General features: G+C 30.8%; 3 protein-coding genes across 9 annotated transcripts; 2 read left to right on the top strand and 1 right to left on the bottom strand.

Annotated features, from left to right (window-relative positions):
• On the top strand, positions 1-1547 carry LOC106784084 (PQ-loop repeat-containing protein 3). Of its 2 annotated transcripts, none has more exons than XM_014743211.1 (6): positions 1-172; positions 248-420; positions 553-722; positions 852-1074; positions 1151-1271; positions 1357-1547. In XM_014743211.1, exons 3-6 carry the CDS (start codon positions 571-573, stop codon positions 1488-1490), a joined length of 630 nt encoding a protein of 209 aa, XP_014598697.1. In that variant the 5' UTR covers positions 1-172; positions 248-420; positions 553-570; the 3' UTR covers positions 1491-1547. The 2 variants fall into 2 exon arrangements, with proteins under 2 accessions (XP_014598697.1, XP_014598698.1); XM_014743212.1 differs by having other exon boundaries at positions 3-172; positions 248-360; positions 1357-1539.
• LOC106784080 (laminin subunit alpha) lies at positions 1485-20546 on the top strand. 3 transcript variants are annotated; one of them, XM_014743203.1, is made up of 33 exons: positions 1485-1558; positions 1665-1972; positions 2073-2855; positions 4068-4214; positions 5070-5477; positions 5793-6006; positions 6082-6291; positions 6368-6640; positions 6760-6897; positions 6973-7245; positions 7352-7651; positions 7722-7880; positions 7969-9894; positions 9991-10915; positions 10995-11226; positions 11360-12068; positions 12192-12418; positions 12524-13283; positions 13386-13663; positions 13778-13965; positions 14247-14784; positions 15410-15540; positions 15629-16121; positions 16213-16563; positions 16651-17188; positions 17268-17363; positions 17433-17630; positions 17743-17909; positions 17998-18240; positions 18409-18568; positions 18650-18877; positions 18957-19225; positions 19343-20546. In XM_014743203.1, the coding sequence occupies exons 3-32, from the start codon at positions 2625-2627 to the stop codon at positions 19223-19225; spliced, it is 11010 nt and encodes a 3669-aa protein (XP_014598689.1). In that variant the 5' UTR covers positions 1485-1558; positions 1665-1972; positions 2073-2624; the 3' UTR covers positions 19343-20546. The 3 variants fall into 3 exon arrangements, with proteins under 3 accessions (XP_014598689.1, XP_014598687.1, XP_014598688.1); XM_014743201.1 differs by having other exon boundaries at positions 18957-20546; XM_014743202.1 differs by lacking the exons at positions 1485-1558; positions 1665-1972 and having other exon boundaries at positions 2033-2855; positions 18957-20546.
• LOC106784081 (sorting nexin-13-like) lies at positions 20476-27270 on the bottom strand. Of its 4 annotated transcripts, none has more exons than XM_014743205.1 (11): positions 27193-27270; positions 26707-27081; positions 25829-25941; positions 25349-25448; positions 25180-25266; positions 24785-24909; positions 24110-24671; positions 22456-24030; positions 22184-22372; positions 21886-22100; positions 20476-21806 (listed from the first exon to the last, which is right to left on the bottom strand). In XM_014743205.1, exons 2-11 carry the CDS (start codon positions 26755-26757, stop codon positions 21479-21481), a joined length of 3345 nt encoding a protein of 1114 aa, XP_014598691.1. In that variant the 5' UTR covers positions 26758-27081; positions 27193-27270; the 3' UTR covers positions 20476-21478. The 4 variants fall into 4 exon arrangements, with proteins under 4 accessions (XP_014598691.1, XP_014598692.1, XP_014598690.1 ...); XM_014743206.1 differs by having other exon boundaries at positions 26707-26789; positions 26937-27195; XM_014743204.1 differs by having other exon boundaries at positions 26707-27195.
• Positions 27271-27863: the final 593 nt, after the last annotated feature.

Below are 27863 nucleotides of genomic sequence, written 5' to 3'. Positions count from 1 at the left end.
GAAGTACCAGTTATAGTTAGTTCGTTAATGACTATTGCAGTACTTAGTTGCCGCGTTTAAAATCATTTAACCTGCGCATGTAATGTAGTCAAGATGTCTGACAAAAAAAATTCTGTCACAATTTTTCATAAAATGATTACATACACAAATTTAATTCGGAAAATTACATAATGTAATATTCTTATTATACTAGTATGTATATATTTCTTGGAATAAGTATGTAACTTTAACTTGATTGTATTTTTAGGTGCCAACAATGTAGAAATGCCAGAAATAATTATAAATATGGCATATTTTTAGTGTGGTTTCAGTATTAAAAGTTAGATATAACTGAGTGTAGGATATCCAATTTTTCTTAATGTAATTATAATTTTATAAGTGAAACAAATAATATAATAAAGCACATAGTTTCTTAACACTGTAAGTTGATGAATTTGTTCTGATAATCATTACGCAATGTAGATAATGATTATCATATTGGACACATTATAAGATTATAATAAGTAAATTATAATATTTGTTAAGTTAAACAGTACGTTTGATCTGTTACAGTCTCTAAAAGCTAAGAAAATGGAAATGAATCTTAAACGATTAGCTGATATTTTAAGCATTTTCATCATAGCCATGTGCTTTATATTAAAGGTTCCGCAAATTTTTAAATTAATTTCTGTAAAGTCTGCCAAACAAATATCTATTTTAGGACTATCGTTAGAATTGACAAGGTAATATTTGATTATTCTACTTTATATTTTCTTGCAACTTATGATATATGCAATATTTTATTAGAACGAAAAAAAGAAGTTTATTTTAACATGTATATATGTGTATACACTTATAATTTAATATTGCAGTTATACGATAGTGGCAAGTTACAATTATGTTAATAGGTATTCCCTATTATCATATTTTGAATATCCAGTTATTTTAATACAAGACTATATTTTAATGTATTTAATATTAATATATTCGAGAAAAATGAATATATGGAGCTTATTGTTCACGATTGTATATATTACAATGAGCATTTGTTTTCTATCAGAAATTATACCAAAGATTGTTCTTACATTCTTAACGGTTAGTATAATTATTCAATGTCCATTCATGAATTTATCATCATTGTATAAACATTCACGGAAATATCACTTTTTAGCCAATGTGTACTCCCATATCTGCGTCTAGTAAAATAATGCAATTGGTGACAATTATTAGAGCTAAAAATGCAGATTCTATTTCACCCCTAACTTGGTTTATATCCGCTTTATCAAACTTAAGTAAGTTTTTTTTACAACCAGAGTAACAGTGAATAATACAAATAATTGTTAATTTGATCTGAAATGTCGATATTTGTTATTTCAGTAAGAGTGTTTACCATATGGGTGGATTCTGTTGATATTTTACTATTAGGAAACTTCATCATATCTGTACTTTTAAGTTCTAGTATAATGTTTTCTTCCTTGTATTATAGATATTATAATGTAAAACAGGATTGAAGAAAATAATATTATTTTGTATATCTGAGTAGTTTCAAATAGACATCTTGAAAAGAACATTCAACCACGTAAGTCTAAATGTAGGATTACTTCCTTTTATACAATAATACTAATATTTTTAAACAGAATTTCATTTGATGAAAAATACAAAAAAAAAAATAATCATTTATATAGATTCGTAAAAGGAACGATTGAAATGGCGCGCATTTTAATTAACTTGATCGTGCAATATAACAAAATTGAATAGTCGTTCGCGGTGAATGACTTTATACAATTAACGTTCATTAACAGTAAAAGGCTAATGATCTTTGCAATTAGAGAAGAACGCCAAATGAAATGCCAAGTAAAATATAATAAACTCGTGATTTCCGTGTAATTAGCGTTATCGCAAAAATTTTATCCAAATAGATGTTAACAACCGAAGATTGAAAAAAATTGGTAAAAAAAGGGTAAAGATCGATCGATCGATAGATCATCCTTCGGTGTGTACATATATATATATATATTTTTTTTTTTTTCTATATCTAATTGTAAACAAAAAATATATATGTACGTGATAATTAATAGTTAAACCTAAACTAGGTCAAACTTATCCGAAAAAGAAGAATGAATGAACGAACGCAGAAACGAAGACAATGATAAATGTTAGCATAGTAGATGCTCTATATAGAGTTTAATGGATATAACATAAGAGGATATGTATACACACACGTGTAGAAAGGATACCATGTGGTTCCAGCATGTGTGGACCATCCTTCTTGGGGAGAGCCACCCACCCCCACCCTCCTTCGAGTCGTTGCTTCTCGATGACCCTTTGGCTTGACAGTCTGCATCGAGAAGCCGCTCGAACATCTTATATTATCGTTCATGACGCTTCGCGTTGGTTCCTCTTTCTCTTTCTTTCGCATAATTTTCGTTACGTGCTCGAAAGAGGAGAGAGAAAAGAAGAACGAAAGAGAATAGTGGAGTGTGGGTAGAGAGAAAGAAAGAAGAGAGAGAGAGAGAGAGAGAGGAAATAAAAGGCCCTTAGTAGGTAGGATTTTCAAACAGAATCGTTGATAAAATCGAAGATCTCGGTTGTCGGTCGTCCACGGACGGACCGGCGGTGGTGGATCGTTGATCGATTCTGTCACGATGTCAGGGTGGTGGTGGTTACACGTAATAACACATCTTCTCCTGATCGGTCTATTGGTAAAAAATTCAAAGTCCGAAAGTTTAACGCCACCGTATTTCAATCTTGCCGAGGGCAAGGAGATCACTGCTTCGGCCACGTGCGGAGTCGATACTCCTGGACCAGAACTTTACTGTAAACTTGTTGGCGCGAATGCCGATCAAGATGAGGACATCAATTTAATTCAAGGACAGGTGAGCGCGAATAAAGTTTAATATAAAAATATACTTATTATTGATGGGTCAAAAAGGTAGAAAATATTTAATCAAATATTTATCAGATAAATTATATAATACACCAATTTTTACTAATTTCCTTTCGAGTTGTCCTTTCATTTTTCGATTCCATAAAATCGCCAATATCTTTCAATTAATTTTTCACCAAATAGATTTCTTTATACAGATTTCTTCTTTTATATTTTTATTGGTAGAGTGATCTCTATATATTTTGTTCTGTTGAACTGAATTTTATCTACTTTGATTCTTCGAGACCAAGAGTTTATCGGTTTGAAGAAACAACGACTTGCTTGCTCAACTATTTCCTTGCTTTTCTAACTACTCATCTGCTAAAAAAAAAAGAAAACAATAATTATAACACGACTATATATAAATGTAGTCGCACGATGGTTAACGATTTTTTTATAAAGGATATAACGTTCGTGTTTCATTCGTATCACTTCTTGGGAAGAAAGACGATAAAGGAATAACTTCAAAAAGATCAGCATTATCACGCAAGAGAAATGTGTGTTAATGAAATCGTAAGGGAGAAACAGTATACTTCTTTCATTCATTCATTAATATCGTATTTAATTTGGTATAAACAAAACGAAGAATTAATAATTATAAATCGTATTAATGAAGCAGATGATTATCTTTCTGATAACAAATGAACAGCCGGCCTACGTTAATTTATAATGTTGAATTATTTCAACGAGAAACTATATTAAATACATTTGCGACTTTTTTATCTTTTTTTTTTTTTAAACTCAATAATGATATCACTCGATATTATATTTTAGATGACAAAATTTTATAAGTATTATATATGCGATATAATTATCAAAAGTATTCAAGTTATTTATTTTTCACACTTTCTACGAGGAAGATATTCGTTCGTTATCGTAAGAACATTTTGTAAGCGGACGAAATAAAGCGCTTAAAAAGTCAAAGTAAGAAGTTCGATAAAAGGAGAGATAACGTGACCTCTCGATACACTTTAAATTTTCGTTTCTTCTATTCTGAATATTTTCATGGAATTTTAGTGACCCATCATAAATTAAAAAAAAAAAATCTAATGTTTGATTAAATTTGATTCGAATAAAACAAATATAATTAGGACGATTGATCTCGTGTATTATAAAATCTAACACATTCTTGCATATAATACTCCTATATATTTTTGTTCAGGTATGCGATGTTTGCGATCCAGATAGTCCGGAAAAAAAACACCCTCCGGAATATGCTGTCGATGGTATGGAAACTTGGTGGCAATCACCACCACTTTCTAGAGGCATGAAATACAATGAAGTGACTTTAACAATTGATTTGGGTCAAGTAAGTTACCGAAAATAAAGATAAAAAGAAGAAAAAATATATAATAAATATATGTTACGTGATTAAATTTTTTTATTCCTTTTTTAATTTATATATATTTAATGAAAAAATAAAATTAATTATACTATATAATTAATTTGAATATTAAATATAAATATTAATTTATTTAATGTTAAAATAATCATAAAAAAATGTTGTTACGAAAAATTATACTCGAGGGTGATGGCTGAACGAGCAGGAAAAAGATACAAACTTAGCGTGCAACTGTATTTTATCTATAAAAAAAAAAATTTTTATCATGTTGTAGGCGTTTTCCTGCATGCCGGAAATAATTATCTTCGCGTTATTTCCGTAGTAAAATAAAAAATAAAGTTTCTAATTACCATGCGAATATTTTGTCAATTGTTATTACACATTTTAACATGTTGAATATGTTTGTCATCTAAATCACAATCATTTTTTATTTAAAAAAAAAAACTGTTAGTTGTCCGAAGGATTCATCGTTATTCCTTCACATTTTGATTAAATTCTATCACGAGGAATAGAACGGAGGAAATCATAATCTGGGGTCAATGGTAGCTTATCAATGATTCTTCTTGTCGTTATCTCTATTAATGCTATTGTCGTGATTTTACTCGATACAACGGGATAATATATTTTTTTTTGGCGGAAGTGAAGTTGAAATATTTTTTTACACATTCATGCGAGCAACTTTCTTCTTTTATTTTTTTTATCTTTTTAATTATAGTTTTAATAAAGATGTACTCATGTATAATATATATGTATTTATGTATATAAATTAGGGTATAAGTAAACCAATATATTGCAATTGTATTATTACTGTTTCGTTAACAGGAATTTCACGTAGCGTATGTCTACGTGCGTATGGCAAATTCACCAAGACCCGGGCTGTGGGTACTTGAAAAATCAAAAGATCATGGAAAGACCTGGTCACCTTGGCAATATTTTGCGGAATCCGATAGCGATTGCGTAACATTTTTTGGCGTTGATAGTCATAAACCCATTACTAGAGACGATAGTGTTATTTGTACTACTGAATATTCGAAGATAGTACCCCTGGAGGGTGGTGAAATACCGATTTCTATCTTGAATAATCGTCCATCGGCGAAACATTATTTTAATTCATCGGAATTACAAGAATGGACGAGGGCGACCAACGTGCGCTTTCGTTTTCTCAGAACAAAGAACTTATTGGGGCATCTTATGTCGGTTGTTCGTCAGGATCCTACTGTGACGAGACGAGTAAGAATCTGTTATTGTGTTTTAATTAAAAATACCTGTTAATTAGTTTTTCATTACTAGCGACTCGTATACGGGTTGTCCATGCAAAGGGTTCGCATGAACGACTTACCCATATGGGGGTATTATATATTATTATTATGTAATAATTATATTATAATAATAATAATATGTGTGTGTAATAATTATTGTTTCGGTACTAAGAATAATCTAATATATGATATGATATATATATATATATAATAATAAAATATTTACATATATATATATATATATATATATAGGTAAAAAATATTTATCATTTTCTGTATATTTTAGTATTTTTATTCAATCAAAGACATCAGTATCGGTGGTAGATGTATGTGTAACGGTCATGCGGATACCTGCGATATCCAAGATCCTAGCGTACCAAATAAACTTGTCTGTAGATGTCAGCACAACACTTGTGGACCACAGTGTGCGACCTGTTGCAAAGGTTTTGAACAGAAGAAATGGCAACAATCTACGTCTTTTAAGAAATTTACCTGCGAACGTATGTGTCATTAATTAAATTTAATCTACATTAACATATTTACTTATACATCGACTATAATTGATAATATTTCAGCTTGCAATTGTTTCGGTCACTCGGATGAATGTATTTATGATCCGAAAATTGATGAAAAGCATTTGTCTTTGGACATACATGGAAACTATGAAGGTGGTGGAATATGTCAAAATTGTAGAGACAATACGAAAGGTATTAACTGTAATGAATGCAAACCGAAATTCTATAGACCACTGAATAAACCTCTCAATGCTACTGATGTATGCCAACGTAAGTTAATCGTATAGTTTTTAAAAAGAACGTTAATTGTATTATAGTTAATTTTAATAATTGTACTTTGCTGTAGCATGCAACTGTGATTACTTTTATTCAACCGGAAATTGTGCTGATGCTACTGGTAAATGTGAATGTCGCGAGGAATTTACGCCACCAAATTGCGATACATGTAATCATGGATACTTTGGATATCCTAAATGCCGTCCTTGTGAATGTCATTTACAAGGAACCGATGGATATTATTGTGAAGCAGGAGATGGCCCATGTCCTTGTAAAACAAACTATGCCGGTCATTACTGTGATCTCTGTGCAGAAGGCTATTATAATTTCCCTGAATGCTTACGTAAGTATGTCTTAGAAAATATTTCTAAATTGTTTTATCTCCAAAATATGCATCCATATGAATATAATGTCAAAGATCTGACGTTAAAATATTATTGTAAAAATAATATTCATTTGTAGCTTGTGACTGCAACGAACTTGGTTCTCGGAATAATGTTTGTGATGTTCTTTTTGGTAATTGTACATGTAGAAATAATTATGGTGGAAGAACTTGTAATATTTGCGAAGACGGTTATTTCAACTATCCTTCATGTACATGTATGTATGATAAGAATATTAAGAAAAAAGTGATACTTTTACAAAATTAATATGACTATTATTTACTTTATTTAGATTGCAACTGTGATACAAGAGGTACGAAACAAGGAATTTGTAACAAAAACGACGGTGTATGTTTGTGCAAAGAGGGCTATGGTGGTACTAGGTGCGACCAATGTATTAATGGATATTATGGATATCCTAACTGTAGACCATGCAACTGCAGTTCCATTGGTTCTTCTTCCATTAGTTGTGACAGCATAGGAAAATGTTCTTGCCTTGCAAATTTTGCTGGAAAGGCCTGTGATCAATGTAGTCCAGGATATTACATGTATCCAGAATGCATAGGTACGAATTGGATTTATAGAAATTGATGTTTATGATATATATTTTATTAAAATAGATGTGTACTTTTTTATATAAAGCGTTTTTTTTATTGAATTTTATATTGCAGCTTGCAACTGTGACAGCCATGGAGCAATTGGCGTATCCTGCGATGCGGAAGGCGATTGTCAATGCAGAGAAAACTTTGATGGATCGAGGTGCGATCAGTGTAAAGAGGGCTTTTATAATTTCCCAACTTGCGAAGGATGTAATTGTGATCCAGCAGGTATTGTTGAAACTTTCCAAGGATGTGGTAGTTTACCAATAGGGGAACTTTGCCAATGTAAGAACCGTGTGGAAGGAAGGATTTGTAACAAATGCAAACCTTTATATTGGAATTTGCAACAACATAACGCAGAAGGATGTGAAGGTAATTCAAGTCTTTCATTCCTTGTCTCCAATATTTAATAGTTAGGTGATCTAAATATTTCCTTTTTTAGAATGCCAATGTAATATACCGGGTGTTATTGGGAGTATTGGTGAATGTGACGTGAAAACTGGTCAGTGCATTTGTAAACCTGGAGTGACCGATAGAAGTTGCAGTCGATGCATCGATGGAAGTTATAATCTTCAAGAGAACAATTTATTCGGTTGTTCCGGTAAATTATGATAATCACTTGAGTTCAATTCAAATATTTGTTATTATGCATTTAAATAGATATTATTATTGTAAATAATAATTTATAGATTGCAACTGTGATATTGGTGGATCTGTTAATCCTATTTGTGACAAGCAAACTGGACAATGTCAATGTCAGCCTCGCGTAACGGGTTTGACATGTAAAGAACCTCTAGAGGCACATTATTTTCCAACTCTTCATCAATTCCAATATGAAGTAGAAGATGGCAGAACTTCTAGTAACAGTCAAGTACGATATGACTTTTCAGAACATTTTTTCCCAGGTTATAGTTGGAAAGGATATGCCGTATTTTCTACTCTACAAGACGAAATTATTCAAAATGTTTATATACATAAATCTTCTTTATATCGTATGGTTATGCGGTATGTCAACCCTAACAATGAGCCGATTCTTGGAACTATTAAAATTACACCAGATAGTCCTGCTGAAGTGGAACAGGAATTTAAAGTTCAATTTAAGCCAACGACGAAACCATCGTTCGTTACAGTTGCAGGAGCCCATGACAATCATCCTTCACCTATGGTGATGAATCCTGGGTATTGGACTATTAGTATAGCTAATAAGAAAAGTCTTTTCCTAGACTATTTCGTTCTGTTACCATCAGAATATTATGAAGCAACTATTTTAACTCAAGATGTTAACATACCTTGTAAAGTTGGTTATAAAGGACTCTGCCGTCATTATGGATATCCCAACTTAATAAATTTTGATTCTGTTCGCGGTACTGGAGGTTTTCTCAATGACAACAACATAAGAATATCTTTGACAGAATATTTCTCAGATAAAGAGACCCTTCAAGAAATCGATGCAGAAGAAATGCCAGTTATCAATGATAGTCAAGAAGAGATTCACTTTGAACTTAGAATATCTAAACCAGGCCCACATGTGCTTGTTATAACATACGTTACCTCTGCAGAAGATAGCGAGACTTCTGTGTTATTGATCGAAGCAAATACCGTTGGAAAAGGCAAAGTTACACTTTATCCTTGCAGATATACAAGCATTTGTCGACAAGTTGTAACCGATACATATGATAGAGTTGCCATTATGAACTTCCAGTCAAATTACGTAAGCATAGTTTTAACTGGAGAATCTACTTCAAATATTGCGATTCACTCAATCGTTGCTATTCCATATCATCGCTGGTCCTTAGATTATATCAAACCAAAATCTGTCTGTGTTAGAAAAAATGGTAAATGCGTACAAGGCCTTTTCCCTAGCGCACCCGATTCCAAAAAGATCGAATTTGAATCTAATAATGCGGTTATTGAAATGGATAGTCGGCCATACGGTATTTACGATAATACCACTAAACTAATTTATTTAAATGATAAAGATGCAATGGTAGATATTCATGCCAAAGTTCCAGAACCTGGGGACTATGTTTTCATCGTACAATATTATCAACCAGATCATCCAAAATTTGATTTAGACGTACTAGTACAAAATGGAAAGTTTTATGAAGCTAAAGTTTCTGTACCCCATTGTCCAAGTAACAGTGGTTGTCGCAGCATTGTGCAACAAGTAGATGGCAATACTCGATTTCAATTAATTGAAAACTTTGTGATTACATTTAAAGAAAGCAGTGGAAATGGTATTTGGTTGGATTACATATTAGTCGTACCTGCAGACCAATATAATGATAAAATTCTAACAAAAATACAGTTCGATCAGACTAAGGAATTCCTTAAAAAGTGTGGTAATAATCATTTCTATATAAACGTAACAGAAGAAGGATTTTGTAGAGATTCCATATTTTCATTGACCGCTAATTACAACAATCGTGCTTTATCCTGTAATTGTGACATTTATGGTACAACTAGTTTTAAATGTGAGAAGTTTGGAGGACAGTGTCCGTGTAAACCTAATATTATTGGTAGAAGATGTGAAATTTGTAAAACAGGATATTATGGATTTCCTAATTGTAAACCTTGTTCTTGTCCCAGTAAAATACTTTGTGAACCTGAAACTGGTACGTATTGTTTACAATTAATGTAGTGTTCAATTTCTCTTATATACTATTGTCATGATTATTATATTAATTATGATTTATTCGTTCATGTTTTAGGTGAATGTATTTGCCCTCAAAGAGTCATTGGTGAACGTTGCGATCAATGTAAACCAGGCACCTATGGTTTTGATCACATAATTGGATGCGAAGAATGTAATTGTTCTTTTCTTGGCGTGATCAATGGCGATATGCAATGTGATTTGTTTAATGGCAACTGTAGATGTAAAGAAAATGTGGTTGGAAGGCAATGTGACAAATGCATATCTGGATATTCACAATTTCCTCACTGTGAAAAATGTGACTGTGACGTACGAGGAACAACATTAGATATTTGCGATCAGTATACTGCTGAATGTTTCTGTAAAGAAAATGTTCAAGGTTCTGCTTGTGATGTTTGTAAAGAAGGAACCTTCAACATTCAAGCAAGCAACGAAGAAGGTTGTACAAAATGCTTTTGTTTTGGAAAAACAACACGTTGTACTTCCGCAAACCTCTACAGAACTCATATTTTGGATATGAACAACTGGGAACTTGCAGTACAAAATGAGAAGACTGGAAATTTATCATTTCTAACAACGATACCTCAGGAAATAAATTCAACTTCTATAATCACTGATCTAATAGCTAATGACATGTTGGAAAATATCGTGTACTTTGCAGCTCCTGAAAGTTATCTTGGCAAAAAGTTAACTTCATATGGTGGATTTTTAAATTATACGATAAGCTATAATACTGGACCATTTGGAAAAGCAGTAAGTGCGGCGGATGTAATTCTTCAAGGTCCAGATACAGTTCTTCTTTTCTATGGTGACGAGCAACCACCTTCTTTTACAAATTTTGTAGCATCTGTTGAGCTTATAGAAACCAACTTTGTGACACTAAGTCGCTTAAGTGTTACTAGAGAACAAATTATGGTAGTTCTTGATAATCTTCAAGGTATATATATTCGAGCTACATACTGGAACCCTAGCATTTTGGCTACGTGAGTACTAATATTTATAAACTATTTGATATAGTTTCTCTTTATTTTATTAATATTTCATATTCATTTATTTTTTCAGATTGTCCTATGTTAGCATTGATATTACAACAGAACAATACTCTGCTGAGTACAGTATCCCAGCCAGTAGTGTAGAGCAGTGTCAATGTCCACCAAATTATCAAGGATTATCTTGCGAAGAATGTGCTCCAGGATATTACAGAGTACAATCAGGTCCTTACGGAGGATATTGCGTACGATGTCAGTGTAATGGTCATGCGGATACTTGCGATGTTAATACCGGCGTCTGCCACGTATGTCTTATTTTTGTCTCTTTTTCTTTAGAATGCTTTCAGTATATTTTTTATGCAAAGAAATATTTAAATTTAAACAAAGTTTGTTAGACAAACGAATTTACAAGTGAACGATACATTATTCTTTTTACAGGATTGTAAAAATGGTACCAAAGGCGATCATTGTGAATTCTGCCAACAAGGATATTACGGAAATGCAACTATCGGCACTCCTTCAGATTGTTTAATTTGTGCTTGTCCACTTCCTGTCGCATCTAATAATTTTGCGTTAGATTGCGAAGTAAATGAAGAAGGTAACAAAATCAGCTGTGAATGTCTTCCTGGCTATTATGGTGCAAGATGCGAAACTTGCATTGCCGGATACTATGGAAATCCAGAAGTTTATGGCGATTACTGTAAGCCTTGCGAATGTTCGGGTAATATTGATACTAATCAAGTTGATTCTTGTGATTCTATCACTGGAGAATGTTTACACTGTTTGTACAATACGCATGGAGAAGCTTGCAATTATTGCGCGCCTGGATATTTTGGCGATGCTGTAGAAAGAAAAGATTGTCAAAGTTGTTCGTGTAACAAATGTGGAATGAAACATTGCGATAATCACACTGGTCAGTGTCATTGTAAAGAAAATGTTATCGGTGAACAGTGCGATCTTTGCCTAGAAAATCATTATGGATTTGATTCTTGCGAAGGTTGTAAGTCTTGCGATTGCAATATTGCTTCAGATAGCAAACAATGTAATGAAACAACTGGCCAGTGCCAATGCAAACCCGGTGTTACCGGACGGAGATGCGATCAATGCACTCCTGGTTATTGGAATTATGGTCCAGATGGTTGTACATGTGAGTATAAACAAGATAAATGATAAAACATATTATAAATCTTTAAGATAATTATAAATTCTGTTGAAAAAATATTGTTAAAAACAATACATTTACTTCTTTTACTTTTTCTTATAATTTCAGCATGTGGTTGCAATACTGGATATTCCGTTGGTGCATCCTGTAACACAACTACGGGACAGTGTTCTTGTCTTCCTGGTGTTATTGGTGAAAAGTGCGATCACTGTCCATATCGTCACGTTTTGATCCCAGGACAAGGTTGCTTTGCATGTGATTCTTGTACCGGTGATTTACTTGATGTTACTGATTTACTCTCAGATCTTCTAAATCCTGTATTTCATGAATACAATGTAAGTTTTATCTATGAAGATTATTATTTTCTATATACACATTTTTATGCTATACTTGTATGTATCTTGAAAATAATCGTTTTGTATAACATATCATTTTTACAGATGGTAGCTGAAAGTTATTTTACAAATCAGCGTTTAAAATTCATTAACGACACAGTCAATGACTTTTATTCAGAAGTTATGCTACTTGATCCAAAAAGAATTAATTTCTTACCGTTACAACAAAACTTATCGCGTCTTGGACAAGAAGTATCGAGCCAAAAACGTCGTTCCGATTATGTTGCTGAAGATAGTATCAAATGGAAACTCGGTGCTGAAAATACTTTAAATAATATGACTGTTTTAGAGGAAGATGTAATACGTGAGATAGCTTTAGTTAATTTAATAGTATCCGAAGTGCAATCATTGGCTACCAATATAGAGCTTAGACCAGGTGGTAAAATCGAAAATACGGTAAAAAAGGCAGAACAAATTCTGAACAAAATAAAAGAGGTATCTTTCGTTAATTTCCGCGATAACGCAATCGATCAAGCTAATCAAGCTAATATTCTCGTATCGGAAATGTTACAATATAATTCTCCAATAAATAATCTGACCTCAATGGCGTCAGATTTACAAGACAAGATTAAAAATATTAGTACCAAAATGGATGACTTGCTTGATATAACAAAAAAAACTGAAGCGTCAGTAGCCGATGTTGAAGATCTCAATAAAGATAATAGAATGGCTGCGGAATCTATCAACTTTGATACCGTTAAAAATATTTCGTCTGAGGCTAAAGAGGATCTAAACGCTGGCACGGAACTTAATAAAAATGCAACTCAACTGTTAAATGAAACTGATGCTAATATTAAGATTTTAGGTAAACTTCATTATTTCTATTTTATTGGAATTATTTTATTAATGTTTGTAAAATACTATATTGCTAATAGAATATATCATGAGAAAATGTATATTTCCACAGATTCTAATACATTGCAAGATATAGTCATGGATTTAAACAATACCATTTTGCAAAATGACGAAAAGCTTATTAATTTAGAAGGTCTTTTAAAAAAAGCAAATGATCATGCTGAATCTCTTTACAGTCATTCTTTAAAATTGGACAATCTATTGACAGATACACGTAATACAAATGCTGTACGTGCTGTTTCTGCATATAGGAATATTGAAAAGGCCATCCAAGAAGCTAATCATGCTGCTCTTAATGCTTCTTATGCTACTAATAATGCAACAGCATCAGTAAGTTACTGATACATTTATCATTTTAACATAATTTTATTTTAGAATCAATTTCAATTTAGAATCAGTTATTGTGATTTTCTAATTATGGTATAATCTTTTTTATTGCAACAGTTTTCCACGATAGAACAAGAAATAAAAAATTCTCTCGATCAATCTGCAAATTTGCTTGCCTCTGCAGAAATAGTATTGGAAGAAACTACAGGAAAATCTGAAGAAAATCTTCAGATTGCAAGGGCTGAAAAAGTATTTACGGATTCTCAAAATAAAAACAATCAAAGATTATTAGATTATATTGATAGGTAAGATATAAATATTATAATTGTCTTCTATTAATTACAAATAATAGATTATACAGGATGTTTGAGGATTTTTCGTACAAACATTGTGAGCGTATTCGAAAAAACCTCGACACCTTGTATACAGAATATTCGATAATTACGACATTATTATACCAGTGATTAACGGATCCTTTTCATAGAAAAAAAACAGTACTATGCCATGTATTATGTAATATCTTATCTAGGTAATATTAAGAAAAATTTAATTATGTCCTTATATCAAAGGTGATTTTAATTTTTAGCGCGCTTTCAAGTATTCCATCGCAATCATCATCGGTAGCACGTGATGCCGTCGGTGAAGCTACTAAAATAGAATACAATATAACAAATCTTATGCAAAACATAAATGGTACAATCGAAAGTATACCAAATGATCTCAAAAGAACTAAACAGCTTATAAGGGATATGTCCGAATCTATACGAGATATTTCACAGGCTAAGAAACAATTGGACGTTGTCAGTAAAATGGCACCTAATATTAACAATTTTCTTAGCGATTTGAGTAAAAACCAAAAAGCGATGGATGAAACAGGAAACGATCTTCAAAATAAAATGAATGCTTTAAAGAACAAGATAGCAAATGCTAGAGAATTAGCAGACAGATTTAAAACAGGTCTGACCTTCTACCGAAACACTACTTTGGAATTGAAAAATCCAGAAAGCTTACCCCTGTTAGCAACATCTAGTAAAATTTCATTATATTTCCGTACGAATAAAACTAATGGCTTCCTTTTATATCTTGGAAATGAAGAAAAAGTCAAATTACCACGTGCAAAAACAGTAAGTAATAATATATTATACAATGTTAATATAATAAATTTTTTTCTTATCCAAAATTTTCCTAATATTATTACTAAGTTTAATTCTTAGGGATGTTTTTTTTTGGACAGGTTTAAATTAAATGAACAATCTCTTTATCCGTTGAACGTTTCGTCCCTATATTTGGGACTTCCTCAGCAACTCGATAGTTATGTTCACTAGTCAATCTAACATCATTTCTCATTACAGTCATAAGTATTTACTATTTTATATACAGAGTCAATTTTAAACCGTTATCCTACCATAACTTTTCGAACACTACTATCGAACACTATACTTCGAAAAGTTATGGTTTAAAATTGACTCTATATATAAGATAGTAAATACTTATGACTGTAATGAAAAATGATGTGAGAGGTTGACTAGTGAACATAACTATCGAGTTGCTGAGGATGTCCCAAATATAGGGACGAAACGTTCAACGGATAAAGAGATTGTTCATTTAATTTAAACCTGTCCAAAAAAAAACATCCCTAAGAATTAAACTTAGTAATAATATTATACAATATTTTCATTTGAAAGTTATGGAACATTAGCAAAATTGAAGTGAATTATACAAAATTATACTTATTTGTCTTTATTACAGCATGACTTTATGGCACTTTTAATAGAAAGCGGATATCCAGTACTTATACTAGATCTTGGCTCTGGACCAATGAAAGTTATTAGTAATAAATTTGTATCCGATAATGTTTGGCGTCAGATAATTATTGATAGGTGAGTACATTTCTAATTAATGAATGTTGAACTGATAATAAATAGATCAATAGATTATTGTAAATAATCAAATAAATTATGTAAATAGAACTGGAAAAAATGTGAAATTAATAGTACGCGAGGATATTGGCGAGGGCAGAGAAAAAGAGTATGAAACGGAAAAAGTATTACCAGGAGCATATTCTATATTTAACGTCGATCAAGAACATTCAAAACTATTTGTTGGAGGATATCCTTCTTCTTTTAATATTCAAGATGCAGTAACAGCATCCTCTTTCGAGGGTGAAATGGAAGAATTAGTAATTGGCGATATGCCAGTTTCTTTCTGGAACTTTATGGATGGTGAAAATAATAGAGAAGGTGCTAACGAAAGAGACAAATTGATAAACTTCCAATCTAGTACAGGGTTTAGATTCGATAAGCATGGATATGCAATTTTAAGTAAACGAAATGCTCAAATATCACAGGATAGTAGAAAGTTTAGTATAAAATTAAAATTCAAAACATTCGCGGATAATGGCTTGATATATCTAATGGGCAAGGGTAAACAGTTCTTATCTTTGGAGATGAGAAATGGCCAGGTATGGTTATAAATATTTTTTTACATTATTATATAAACTACTTACATCATGTTTCAAAAATATAAATACCTCCCTTAAATCGTTTTTATAGATACTATATCAGTACGATCTTGACGACGGTGAAGTTTCTCTGACATTAACCAATAAACTTAATGATGGCGAGTGGCACAGTTTAGAAGCATTGAGATTTGAAAAGATTGGTGTTCTTAAAATTGATGGTTCAATGGTTTCACGAGGTGAAGCTAAGGGCAATACTAAAACTCTTCAATCCTTGGATTATATTTATTTCGGAGGATATCCACCTAATGCTAAGCATCCTTATAAACCAGTTACGAATAGTGGTTTCGAGGGATGCATCGATGATGTCGTTATTCTTGATACATCGGTTGATCTTAGTAGCAACATACAAGCCTTTGGAGTTATACCTGGTTGTCCAGCTCGGGTAAATTATCTATTTTATTTTTCCCCCCGAAATTGACCTTATTTTAATCGTTTCATCAACGCAGATAAAATTCATTTTTAATTTTAGTTCGCTAGTTTGGTATCTTTTGAAGAAAATATGCCAGGATATGTGAAATGGAATAACGTTTCGGTATCCAACTTCCTTCAAATTAATTTGAAATTCAAAACACTGGCAAATGATGGACTCATATTTTATGTCACCAATCCGGATCAAACATCTTCAAGTTACATGGAACTTGTCGACGGTGTATTAATATTTAAAAGTCAAGGGGAAGAATTGAGAACTGATCCAGCCGAAATCAAATTCAATGATAATGAGTGGCACGTTGTCACGGCAACACATAATGAATCATCTTTGAGACTTGATATTGATGACATTAAAAATTATAGCACCGATTCACCACCCCCGTCGCTTCATATTCTTTATGGAAATCTTTACATCGGTGGTATACCAGCATTGCTACAAACATCTCAAAACAATGCAAGAACACCGTTCGTCGGTTGTATCGGCGATGCTACTTTGAACGGGATTATTATTAATTTTGCTAACACAACTGAAAAACCTCATGTATTTTTGGGAAAGTGTAAAGGCGGTGAACAGTCACGTACGTTTAATCTTTTTAATAAATTCTTTATCTGCAGCTACAAAATAACAAACTATCAAGTAAACATTCTTTCGTATAGCCATTACCTCTATTGATGAGCCAGAAACAAATGGTTGGATACCGCTGTTACCTACAGAAAACCCCGATGACACTACTGAAGGCACAACACAAATTAGTTAGTAATTAAGTTAATCTCAAATGTATGTTTATTAGAAATAATTATATATATTTTATTTACTCCCAGATATAGTGGACATTGAATTAGAAAAGGAAGATGAGGATGAAGAACCTGGTTTGGAAGGACGTGTTCATCAGATGGAATTAACAACTGAAATAATTACAACAACCACTCCAAAACCAACTCTATCTCAAACTGTTGACCAATGTCATTTACCTTATTATCCAGCTACCGATCCTGACCTCGAAAATGCATGGAGATTCGGTATGCACATGTTTATACATCAAAACTATAATAACTAACTAATATTCATTAAAACTTTATTTCTATAGATTCTAATAGAGTTTTCTATTATTAATATTATTATTATATTCAGGTACTACAAACAACAGCCGATTGGAATATAGATCTATAAATGGAAGATATAGAGATTACTATGACTTCCAAATTAACATTAAAACAATGTCTGACAATGGAACTGTTTTCTTTGCCACAGATTTAAATAAACAAGATATGATCGCTTTATATGTTCTCGACGGAAAGGTAAGAGAAATTATGTATAACATTAAAAATACTATTTTGTTCTAATTCGAATGTAAATTGTCATAAAAATAATATCTGCTTTTTCAAGATTCATTACAAATTTGACTGTGGAAGTGGACCAGTTGTACTTATGAGCGATAAATTAATAAATGATAATCAATGGCATTATATTGTTTTTAAGAGGGATAAACAACTTGGACAACTTTCTGTAGATAATGAAACACCAGTAATCGGCTCTTCTCAAGGAAACACTGAAGCTATCAGTGTTAATCCACCATTTTTTGTAGGAGGTGTATCACCAGAATTGTTTAGCGTGACGCAGTCAAGAATAGTACGAGCTTACAAATTTATATACAGAATTGCATATCATGATAAATAAGTGTATATAGATTTAGCATACTAAAAAATTGAAGAATTTTCACATAAATTCTTTTACATTTTCATATACTAAATCAACTCCTTATTATACTTATATAATAAAATACAACTACTTTTTCAGGGCTTAAGCACAATGTTCAGCGGATGTTTAAGCAATTTTATGATGAACGGTCAACCTGTTGGTGAACCTGCAATTAAAGTTGGTGTAATACCATGTTCAACGCGAATAGAACCAGGGCTGTTCTTCTTCCCAGGAAACGGTAGTAATCTGTTCAAAGCAAGTAAGTGATATATACATGTAATTATACACACATACACACTCGTGTATTTCATTTATCAAAAATAATAATAACTCTTTCCAGTTGATCGATTTACTGTTGGGCGTAATATGGACATTCAAATGGACATAAAACCACGTATAACTTCGGGACATTTACTGTCAGTTCATGGTAAACGCGATTATCTAGTTTTGGAGATGATTAATGGTACTGTTAAATTTCTTGTTAAGACCACTAAAGGTTCTATAGAAACTTCGTTTGAACCATCCAAACCTAATTCCTTATGTGATGGTAATTGGCATAATATTCGAGGTAATATAGATTTTTTATATCTGATATATGTAGATTTATCTATTACCTAGATACTTATCTTCCATTTTTCTCGCAATAGCTGTAAAACAGAAAAATGCTGTACTTTTATCCGTTGATCACAAAGCTGCTCCAATAGGAATTGGTGGTAAAAATGTAGCAGCAGTATTGTCAAAGCATCCAATATTCATTGGAGGTCATCCTATGCTGGGTAGAAGATTACGTGGCAGCACATCACAGTCTCAATATGTTGGTTGCATAAACAATGTATACATTAATATGAAATCCATTCATTTGGGTCCGGAACGAGCTTATGGACGAGTTATTGCGGGTGTTTGTCCAACAATATAAGTGAGTAATATTATTTGAAGTTGGAAGTGTACGAAGTACAATTAAATCTTTATGTGGTGAATGCGTCAACTAGAGTGTACAATGCTAATAACACTCTAACACTCTTTTTAAGCGCAGAAAATATTGTGTCACAGGCATAGTAATAAAATAATTACAAAATACTCCTTAAGAACCTCACGCCTAGTCTAAAGAGTAATGGGCAAAAGACTGAGTTTTGCATTTCCTTTACATTCAGTAGGAAGCATTTCATATTGCCAATACAAGTAATAACGATTATAGAATATTTTGTATTGTACGTAGTAGAAATTTATACTTGGCACAATTAAGTTCTTAAAATATTTTCAATAATTTTGATTTAATTGTATTGCATAGCCAAAGAGAATTTATTAATAAAAAAAAAATGTAAAATATAAATTACTATACATTCATTAAAAAATATCGTTTGTTTATATTTTATTCATAAGATGAATCACACAAAATGAACTAAATTTTGATTTTATGTACGTACGAGAATCTTATTGGTTTGTATATTTTTTATTAAATATGATAAAATATATTATTTGGAAATGTTTAAATGTAATAAAATTTAGAGAATGAAAGATTAATATGATGTATAAAAAATGGATATATATATATTTTTTTGTTTTCATGTTTTTAATTGAGAAAAAAATTATAACATACGCCAGCTTTAGGAAAAAATTTGTGTAATTCATCTTTCAAAATACTATTCCTCTGATTTTCACAGCACAGATAATTCTATCGTATATTCTTTTACAAGACAAACTTATTTAAATATATATTTTATCTACCTTGTTAGAGTTTCGTAAATATCATAAATGAAACATTTCTAAATTATAAACAATTCATTTTAATAAGTAAAATGTTTTAAACATGGCTCTTTGATGGAATAAAAATTATTGTATATATACACATGAGAAATTACATATAACATTAATATACAACACTTTGTACAGAAATTATATTTATATATAAGTCTTTAAATATATGCTATGCTTGTCTTTCTTCTTTTTTCTTTCTTTCTTGTAAATTCTTTTAAATACTATTTCGAAGACCACGTAATTTGCTTAACAAATAAAATTATTGCTGCTATATTAATGGCACACACACTCTTCTGGTATTTTTATAAATTAATGAATTTAATAAATATCGATATATATATTATTTTTATAATCACATGTTTTTTCGTATATTATGGGAATTTGAATGGACAGCAGTTACACGTATCTTTATCTTATTTCAATCCTGATTATTTGTAAGAAGACAATTGTTACATATAACCATAAGTATATTAAAATGCAAATGGGGAATGTTTGTGTTATTCTTATTACATCGTCAATAATATTAATCCAATAAAGATCTTTTTAAACGGCATCAAACTCATATAATAACATTTTCTTGGCCATAAGATTACAAGTACTTACTTCCTACTAAATATGTATATTACCAAATTGTAAGATTATCTGACTCTTACTTTGATCCCTCTTAGATTAAATAATAGCTGCTATGATATTACTATTTAGATATAATTTCCTTATGTTTTTTTTATTAGGTTGTAAAATAATTAAGTTCGGTTACATTCGCCTCATATTTATACTTCCAACTATCATTATTACTCTCCCTTTTACGAGTTTAAGGAACCTTAATAACACCTTTCACACTTCCGATGTCTTTCTATGGAGTCAACAGTACATGGTGTTTCCAAGTGATTACCCATCAAGTACTAACCGTGCCTTATCGTTGCTTAACTTTAGTGATCTAACGGGAACTAGTTTTTCAACGAGGCAAGGCAGTTGACTACTTATAATTGAACTTATTATAGTAAAATTCAATATTAATGCAAATTATTAAATTCCAAAATATTTCTTAATACAAATATCAGATAACAATGAAAAATATACGCATAAAAGAAACCAAAACAAACAAAGAAAAAACAAAATATATAAATTAATACAACGCGATATTGCGATAACTTATGCAAACCACAACGTATGTTTCAATGTATCTATCTTAAATATTAAATTGGTCATAGCCAATATATTGTAGCTGATATAAATATATTAGATTGTTATTGAAGATCCATTCCAAAAAGTGTAATTTCATTTTCATTTTATTTCAAGTTCATTATTTGTTAATGCAAAACGTTTTTATCGAGTCTAAATTAGATGCGATTGCGTCTTAATTATTTAATTTCACTTCCAAAAAATTTGCATCTTTTTCTCATCCTTAAACCCGTTACGTTTTCATTTTATTATCTTTCAAACGAGAAGACGTAGAGTAGACTCTTTTAAACGTATCTCCTATATTTTTTTTTGGAAATAAAGTTTCTATAATTCCTTCGAGTAATACGTATAATAATCTTCTATTTAATACAGGTTGTTGAAATAATTCAAACACTCTTAGAAGCCCATGTCTTGTTGTCTCGCTACCTATGATATGCTTCAAATCATCTGAAAAACAAGAGAGCAATGCTACTTTGGCTACCACTCGAGTTCTATTTCTTGTTTCCGAATCTCGATTAGGTTTATTTTCAGCTTTAATACCATTCGGCCATAAACTATTCCTGAAAATTTATACACATTAGTATAACTGGGGAAATATAGTGTTAAACAATTTAATTAATTAATATTTTAAATATTTACTTAATAAATCGTAAATATCCAGCTACTTTTGTGGGACTAGTCATGAGTGAAACATATTCTATTATTCTTCTATTCACAATATCACCAAACATCGTACGAATAATTTGTCTTAATAAAGTTATGATTCTTCTTCTTAACCACTGATTTCTTACTTTTAAATCGAAAATTTCATCCATTAATAATAACATTATCCTCAATGGAATATTATCGTTAGTCTGAAAGCAGAAAAGAAGATAATTAATTATATTACATAGTAAAGATAAATGATTACAGAATGAATAAAAAAAAACATCTTTACTTCTACGTCCAAGCTAGCACCAACTTTAGCGTGTTCATAAAATACATTCGTTTTTTTTGGATTGCCAAAAAATTTACTTATATTATCCATAACACCATCTACCGTACTTAACATATTATCTGGCATAGTCTTGACTGCTTGCGTCACGCTTTTCATGGATGTTTTTAAAGGATTCATTAAATTATCTAACTGTAAGAAAAGTACAATTAAATATTTAGATATATAATCTAATATATATGTTTGTAATAAAAATTATCTCATGGGAAATTTACCGTTCGTGAGATTTGACCTCCAGTAACACCTTTGTCGTAATCTCCTTGTTCTAAAAATGCTAATAAGAGATTTTGTAAGCCCATGTGACCATCGACAACTGTTGGCTTCGTTAGTTGATGCAACCAAGCATTCAACATTACCATTCTCTTTTCTAACACAGTTCTTTCCATATTATGAAAGGCTTTCTTGGCAGGAAATGGAATTTTGGCCAAGTCATAATACTTTTCTTTTATTTTTTGATATAGGTCATAGAAATCAGAATATCTTCTATAAATGTGCCATTTCTCTTGATAACCCGAATCGTAACATTTGGTAACAGCGACGGCATATATGCCATACGTTTTCCCACGATCATTAACAATACCGGTTTCAATTATTTTGGCAGTAATTTCAAAGCGACCTTGCTGTAGCTTTTTAATAACAGTTAAATCACAATTATTTTCATCCAACATAATACTTTGATCTGAGTTTGAATCTAAATAAAAAGCTGCATCTTTTCCTTCGTTAATTTGATCCAAATCTATGCTCGGTTCCTTCTGAATATTTTTCATATCTTTCGTATTACTCAAAGATTTTTTTTCTATATTACTGCACGACTTCAATTCGCTCGACTCAACAGTACCTGCCAAATTTAACGAAGAATTTGACTTAAATTTGTTTTCTTTTCTTGCTGTTATATTCGTTTCATTGTTATCATAGTTTTCCGTTAAATTTGCCAACGTGCTTAATTCATCATTGACGCTAGTTATATTTATACTTTTTAAAGATTTAGGATCATCCTCGGAGGTTGGATCTTTCAGCAAATCTAATTCAGCAAGAAGCTTGACATAGGCAAGTGATTTTTTAAAACTAGGTAGAAACCTTTCCTCGTTTTGTAATTTTTCGTAACAACAAACTAAAAGATCATCAAACCAGACTTCCTTAACAGTTTCAGTTTTTATTTTAATTACTAAATTTTTTACTAATACATCATCCAACTGTAACTTAGATGACGCTTTATCGCTTAAATACTGTTGATGAATTTTTAAAGCAGCCTCTTTTAAATTTTCTAGATCTACATTTTTACGTTTTGTAGTGGCAATATTTGAGGTCGAAGGACCAGATTGTAGTTTTTGTAAGTGAATATCTGCTATTTGTTGCTCCGCTGATACTCTCCAACCATATATATTTAAATAAAAGTACAAATATGCCTCGGCATTTATAGAAGTCATATAATCAATAAAATAACTAAGTGCAATATTATTCTTTAACAATTCATCTAATGGCAAATTAACTAATTTTTGACCAGGAACAATTAATCTATTCCATTCTGGTTGAGTACCAATTCCATCTCCTTCTGATTCTAAACCTTCTTGCATTCCAACAATCCTTGCCTCCAAAATTTTTTTAAAATAAAGTAAACTACTTAATCGTTGCTTAGCTGACAAATCATCATCCCCGGTTAAATCTTTTGAACGCAGGTGTGCTATTTCCTTAGAAATAATATTTTTAGTTGCTACTAATTCTTCCAAATTATCAGTCATTCTAATTACCGTTAAAAAGATATCACTTGGCAATCCACTTTCTTTACTGCACTGAAATTATAATTTAAGACTCATAAGATATTAAAATAATATATACGTTGTTATAATAAATTTGTAATTTCAAGCTTACCAGCCATATAAATGCCTGATTAATGTAATCAGGATCGGAGAATAGATTCAACAATGGTCTAATTATGGCATTCGCTAATAATTCTTTTAAAAAATATCTTACAGTTAAACAATCGTAATCTTCCTGTGGCAATATTAAATATAAGAGATCTTCTGATATTTCGCATAATAATTCTTTCTCTTGAGATTTGTTTGTGCATACAATATCTCTGCATATCAAATTATTTTCCATTTGCACTTCAAGGTCGAAGAATATTTTCTCTAAAGATTCCTCCTCGCCTTGATCTCCGAGTTCGATAGGTTCAATGAGAGATGATAAGTTAGGAATGTAAAATTTAGACTGTGTGTTCCAAGATATATCTGTTTCACTTTTGTTCCGCCTATGTGTGGGCACTTTTTTGGGCGTTCCACCTGAAGTACTAGAGCTAGCGCTACCTTTATATAATTTTTGCGCTCTAAGTTCTTTAATCCTTACTCGAGCTTGACGATACAGTCTCATATGCGAAGCAGCATCATCAACAAGACGCGTAGTTAAATATGGTATCCAGTCAACGGCTTTTATCCTATTTTAAAAAAAAATATGCTGAATAATGCAAAGACTAATCAAAATTAATCAACGACTATCCAATTTAACCTTTTTTATTTTTTGTATTTGCTGCCTTAATATTTTACACACCGATTTGCTATATTGATGGCAATTTTTTGAGCATTATTGCGAACTGAATAGAGAAATTCTTTATCGTCTGTAATAGAGCCGTACCAACTTTGCACATAATCTCTGATGATAAAATCTAAAATTTCCTAACAGAAAATAATAATATATACATTAAGGTACTATTTAATTTGACATAAACTATTAACACGTTCTCTGTCAAGTGCAAGTCACATTTCTGGTATATGCTGAAATTCATTTCTATGACTAAATAATATGATATAATTTATATTAAAGTTTACGGTATGTATTATTTTCAATATATACATAGTGTAGAAATGACACTTGATTGATAGCAACTTGGCAAGTAACGTGTTAAATGAAAAAATTATTAATAATTATTGTATATATATATGTACTTGCAAAGATTCATCAATAATACGGCTGCCAGTTATTCTTCTATCTAATGTAAAAGTAATCTTTTCCTTGGATAAATTAAAAATATACTGTAAATACAAAACAAAAGTGATACAAATTAAAATAGAAAAGAAATATAAAAAGAAATAATTTTATAATATTAATATATACCTGCCGAAATTGATCAGTCTTTTTGATTATATCCTCTCGCTCTGATATTAGAGAATTATTATCGCTAAGAGTAGATATTCTATTTACACAAATCATTATTCTAAAATAAACAACATAGAATTACAATGTTTAAAGTAAGTATATTATTCTACACTTATTCTATATTTATTAACCCTTTGAGTGCTAAATACTCTTAGGCAAAGCACTTTGCTGGGATGGAATACCTTTTGGGTAGCGTATGCTCTGTCAATTGATTATAGTAACTGCAACTAAGTTATCATTGTTAATCTTCCAAATGAAATAATACGAGAAAGTTATTTTTGAGCATAATCTAGGTGCGACAAGACTAGAAACAATTATCTATGCCTACAAATTGTTGTATTCTCTGCATTCATATCAATAAACGCATATATGCACTTGTAACACTCAAAGGATTAATATCATTTAAAAAGAAATATAAATATATAAATATATATTTACCCTAGGATTAAAACAAGCAAACAAATAAAAATTTTAACTATCACGCCTAAACCAAAAATGGCAATTAAAAGTATTGTAATAGCTCCAACTATTCCATACAGCCGAATATTCATCTGCAAAAGTGAGATAAATAAAATTGTTGAAATATTACTCATTTAAAACTTATATAAGTAATTGTAAAGTGTTTAATTTTTGTATTTACTTTAGACATAAGAAAAATATATATTCAAAGAATCAAATCGATGGATTTACTGGACGATATCTTGAAAAATGTGTTGGGTCATATGTAGAGATAAGTAAAAGCAAACATTAAGTATTGGAAATTTCCTATAATACTACTATTATTATTGTTTAATAATTACATTTAAATAACTATCCTCTGAGAATTGATAATTCGTTGGAAATCATTGAAATAATTACTAAAATAATTATTAAGATATAAACAGTCCTTAAATAATAATTAGCTGAGACACAAGATGACGAAATAATTAAAACAAAAATAGCATATAAATACGACTGTAAAGTTCTCATTAGCGACATAAATCACCTGTCATATAGATGATAATGTTTAAATAAGAAAAAAAAAAACTTTACGCACACGAATAAAGTCACATATCGCTACGAGTAATAAACATCTATCTTACAAAATAAACAATGGGAACGTTCGATAGTGTAACCATCAAAGTAATATGGAGTAGTAAAACGTCATTTTGAAAGTGTACCGTACACGTCGCGTAGAAATGACTATAGATATATATAACGTTTTAGATACAATATTTAAAATTATATTTATATGTAAACGTAAATTGTCTACTCCTTTGAATGATAGGAGCTAAATTTCTTTCTTTTATTTTTCGAATTATTTATAATTAACGTACCTTAGAAGACTCCGATAAATTCCTCTTAGTGTATTTACGTACATATTGCATATCTTCTACGGATCATTGTACAAATTAGTCACCTATATAGCAATTTGTTTACATCTTTATAAAAGATTATTAATCCATAATACGATACGTTTAACATGTCTTCTAACTCGAAAGAAAAAAAACAGGGCGGTCGAGAGCGCCGCTACACAACATAATAATATTATGATACGATACGATACCGAACGATTCTAGATTTCGACTGTTAAAACAGTCTCGGGACATGCGCGCAAACGATAAACGTAGTTAATTATTTACTACATCTTCTTCTTATTTTTTCTTCTTCGTTTCTTTTTTTACTTTTGAACGCTGAACACGTTTCCCGCACTGAAATAATAAACCGTTATTGTAATTGTTCACAGACCCATCTTTTATTTATGCTCATTTTTGTTTCCATCGAATTTTGATGAAAATTCTTTCTTCGGTTTCTCTTATTACCTCTTATTCGGTTTACTTATTACGAGTACATAGACCAACGATTTTTATTTTCTTCTTTTACTTTTTTTTTTTAGATTGTCGATAGATAACTATATTCATAAAGAATTTAATTGAATCAAATTAAAATATAATTAAAAAAAGTAAATATAATCTAATGGAATTTATGTTGTTGGTATTATTTGCATTAGTTTTGAAAAAATTTATTTGGCTACCATGACAGAACACCTGCTGTCAGTGGAAGTTAGTTGGTAGATTATTTTAAAATATAATAACAAAAAAATGTGATACCTATATTACAAGTAAAATTAAATCACCTTTGTTAAAATTATCTTCAAATGATAATACAATTTCTCACGTTTTTTAATTTTTGTCATACCAATCTTAGAAATAGTACTTAGTGCATAGGGAATTTGGTGTTAACGCTAAATCTGTTTATTAACTAGGCTTTACTCTTGGTCGTTTAATTTTTAGAATTTTTACAGCTAAACTTGTAATTGTACGTCATAGATGTTAACAAACCTGGTATATTTTTCGACAATATTATATTAAACGGTATAATAAAATAAACAAGTTTAAAATTTTTACTGACAATAAATGCTTGTATAGCTACCAATATAAAGTCATCATCGTTATTAATCTTTTTAATCGTGGGCTCGTTTTATTCGTAATGC

Source organism: Polistes canadensis, unplaced genomic scaffold (assembly GCF_001313835.1).
Source record: "Polistes canadensis isolate GaletaPanama2010 unplaced genomic scaffold, ASM131383v1 scaffold_30, whole genome shotgun sequence".
Lineage (NCBI taxonomy): Eukaryota > Metazoa > Arthropoda > Insecta > Hymenoptera > Vespidae > Polistes > Polistes canadensis.
This window is presented reverse-complemented; position numbering and strand designations above follow the sequence as displayed.

What these genes read in the sequence shown, in the direction of transcription:
- LOC106784080 (XM_014743203.1), top strand. Translation starts at nt 2,625, where the DNA reads ATGTCAGGGTGGTGGTGGTTACACGTAATAACACATCTTCTCCTGATC. An exon ending in ATCCTACTGTGACGAGACGA is followed by an intron (nt 5,478 to 5,792) that starts GTAAGAATCTGT and finishes TGTATATTTTAG; the next exon opens with TATTTTTATTCAATCAAAGA. An exon ending in TGCTACTGATGTATGCCAAC is followed by an intron (nt 6,292 to 6,367) that starts GTAAGTTAATCG and finishes ACTTTGCTGTAG; the next exon opens with CATGCAACTGTGATTACTTT.
- LOC106784081 (XM_014743205.1), bottom strand. Translation starts at nt 26,757, where the DNA reads ATGCAATATGTACGTAAATACACTAAGAGGAATTTATCGGAGTCTTCT. An exon ending in TTGCTTGTTTTAATCCTAGG is followed by an intron (nt 25,449 to 25,828) that starts GTAAATATATAT and finishes TGTTTATTTTAG; the next exon opens with AATAATGATTTGTGTAAATA. An exon ending in AGACTGATCAATTTCGGCAG is followed by an intron (nt 25,267 to 25,348) that starts GTATATATTAAT and finishes TTGTATTTACAG; the next exon opens with TATATTTTTAATTTATCCAA.
- LOC106784084 (XM_014743211.1), top strand. Translation starts at nt 571, where the DNA reads ATGGAAATGAATCTTAAACGATTAGCTGATATTTTAAGCATTTTCATC. An exon ending in TTGTTCTTACATTCTTAACG is followed by an intron (nt 1,075 to 1,150) that starts GTTAGTATAATT and finishes ATCACTTTTTAG; the next exon opens with CCAATGTGTACTCCCATATC. An exon ending in ATCCGCTTTATCAAACTTAA is followed by an intron (nt 1,272 to 1,356) that starts GTAAGTTTTTTT and finishes TTGTTATTTCAG; the next exon opens with TAAGAGTGTTTACCATATGG.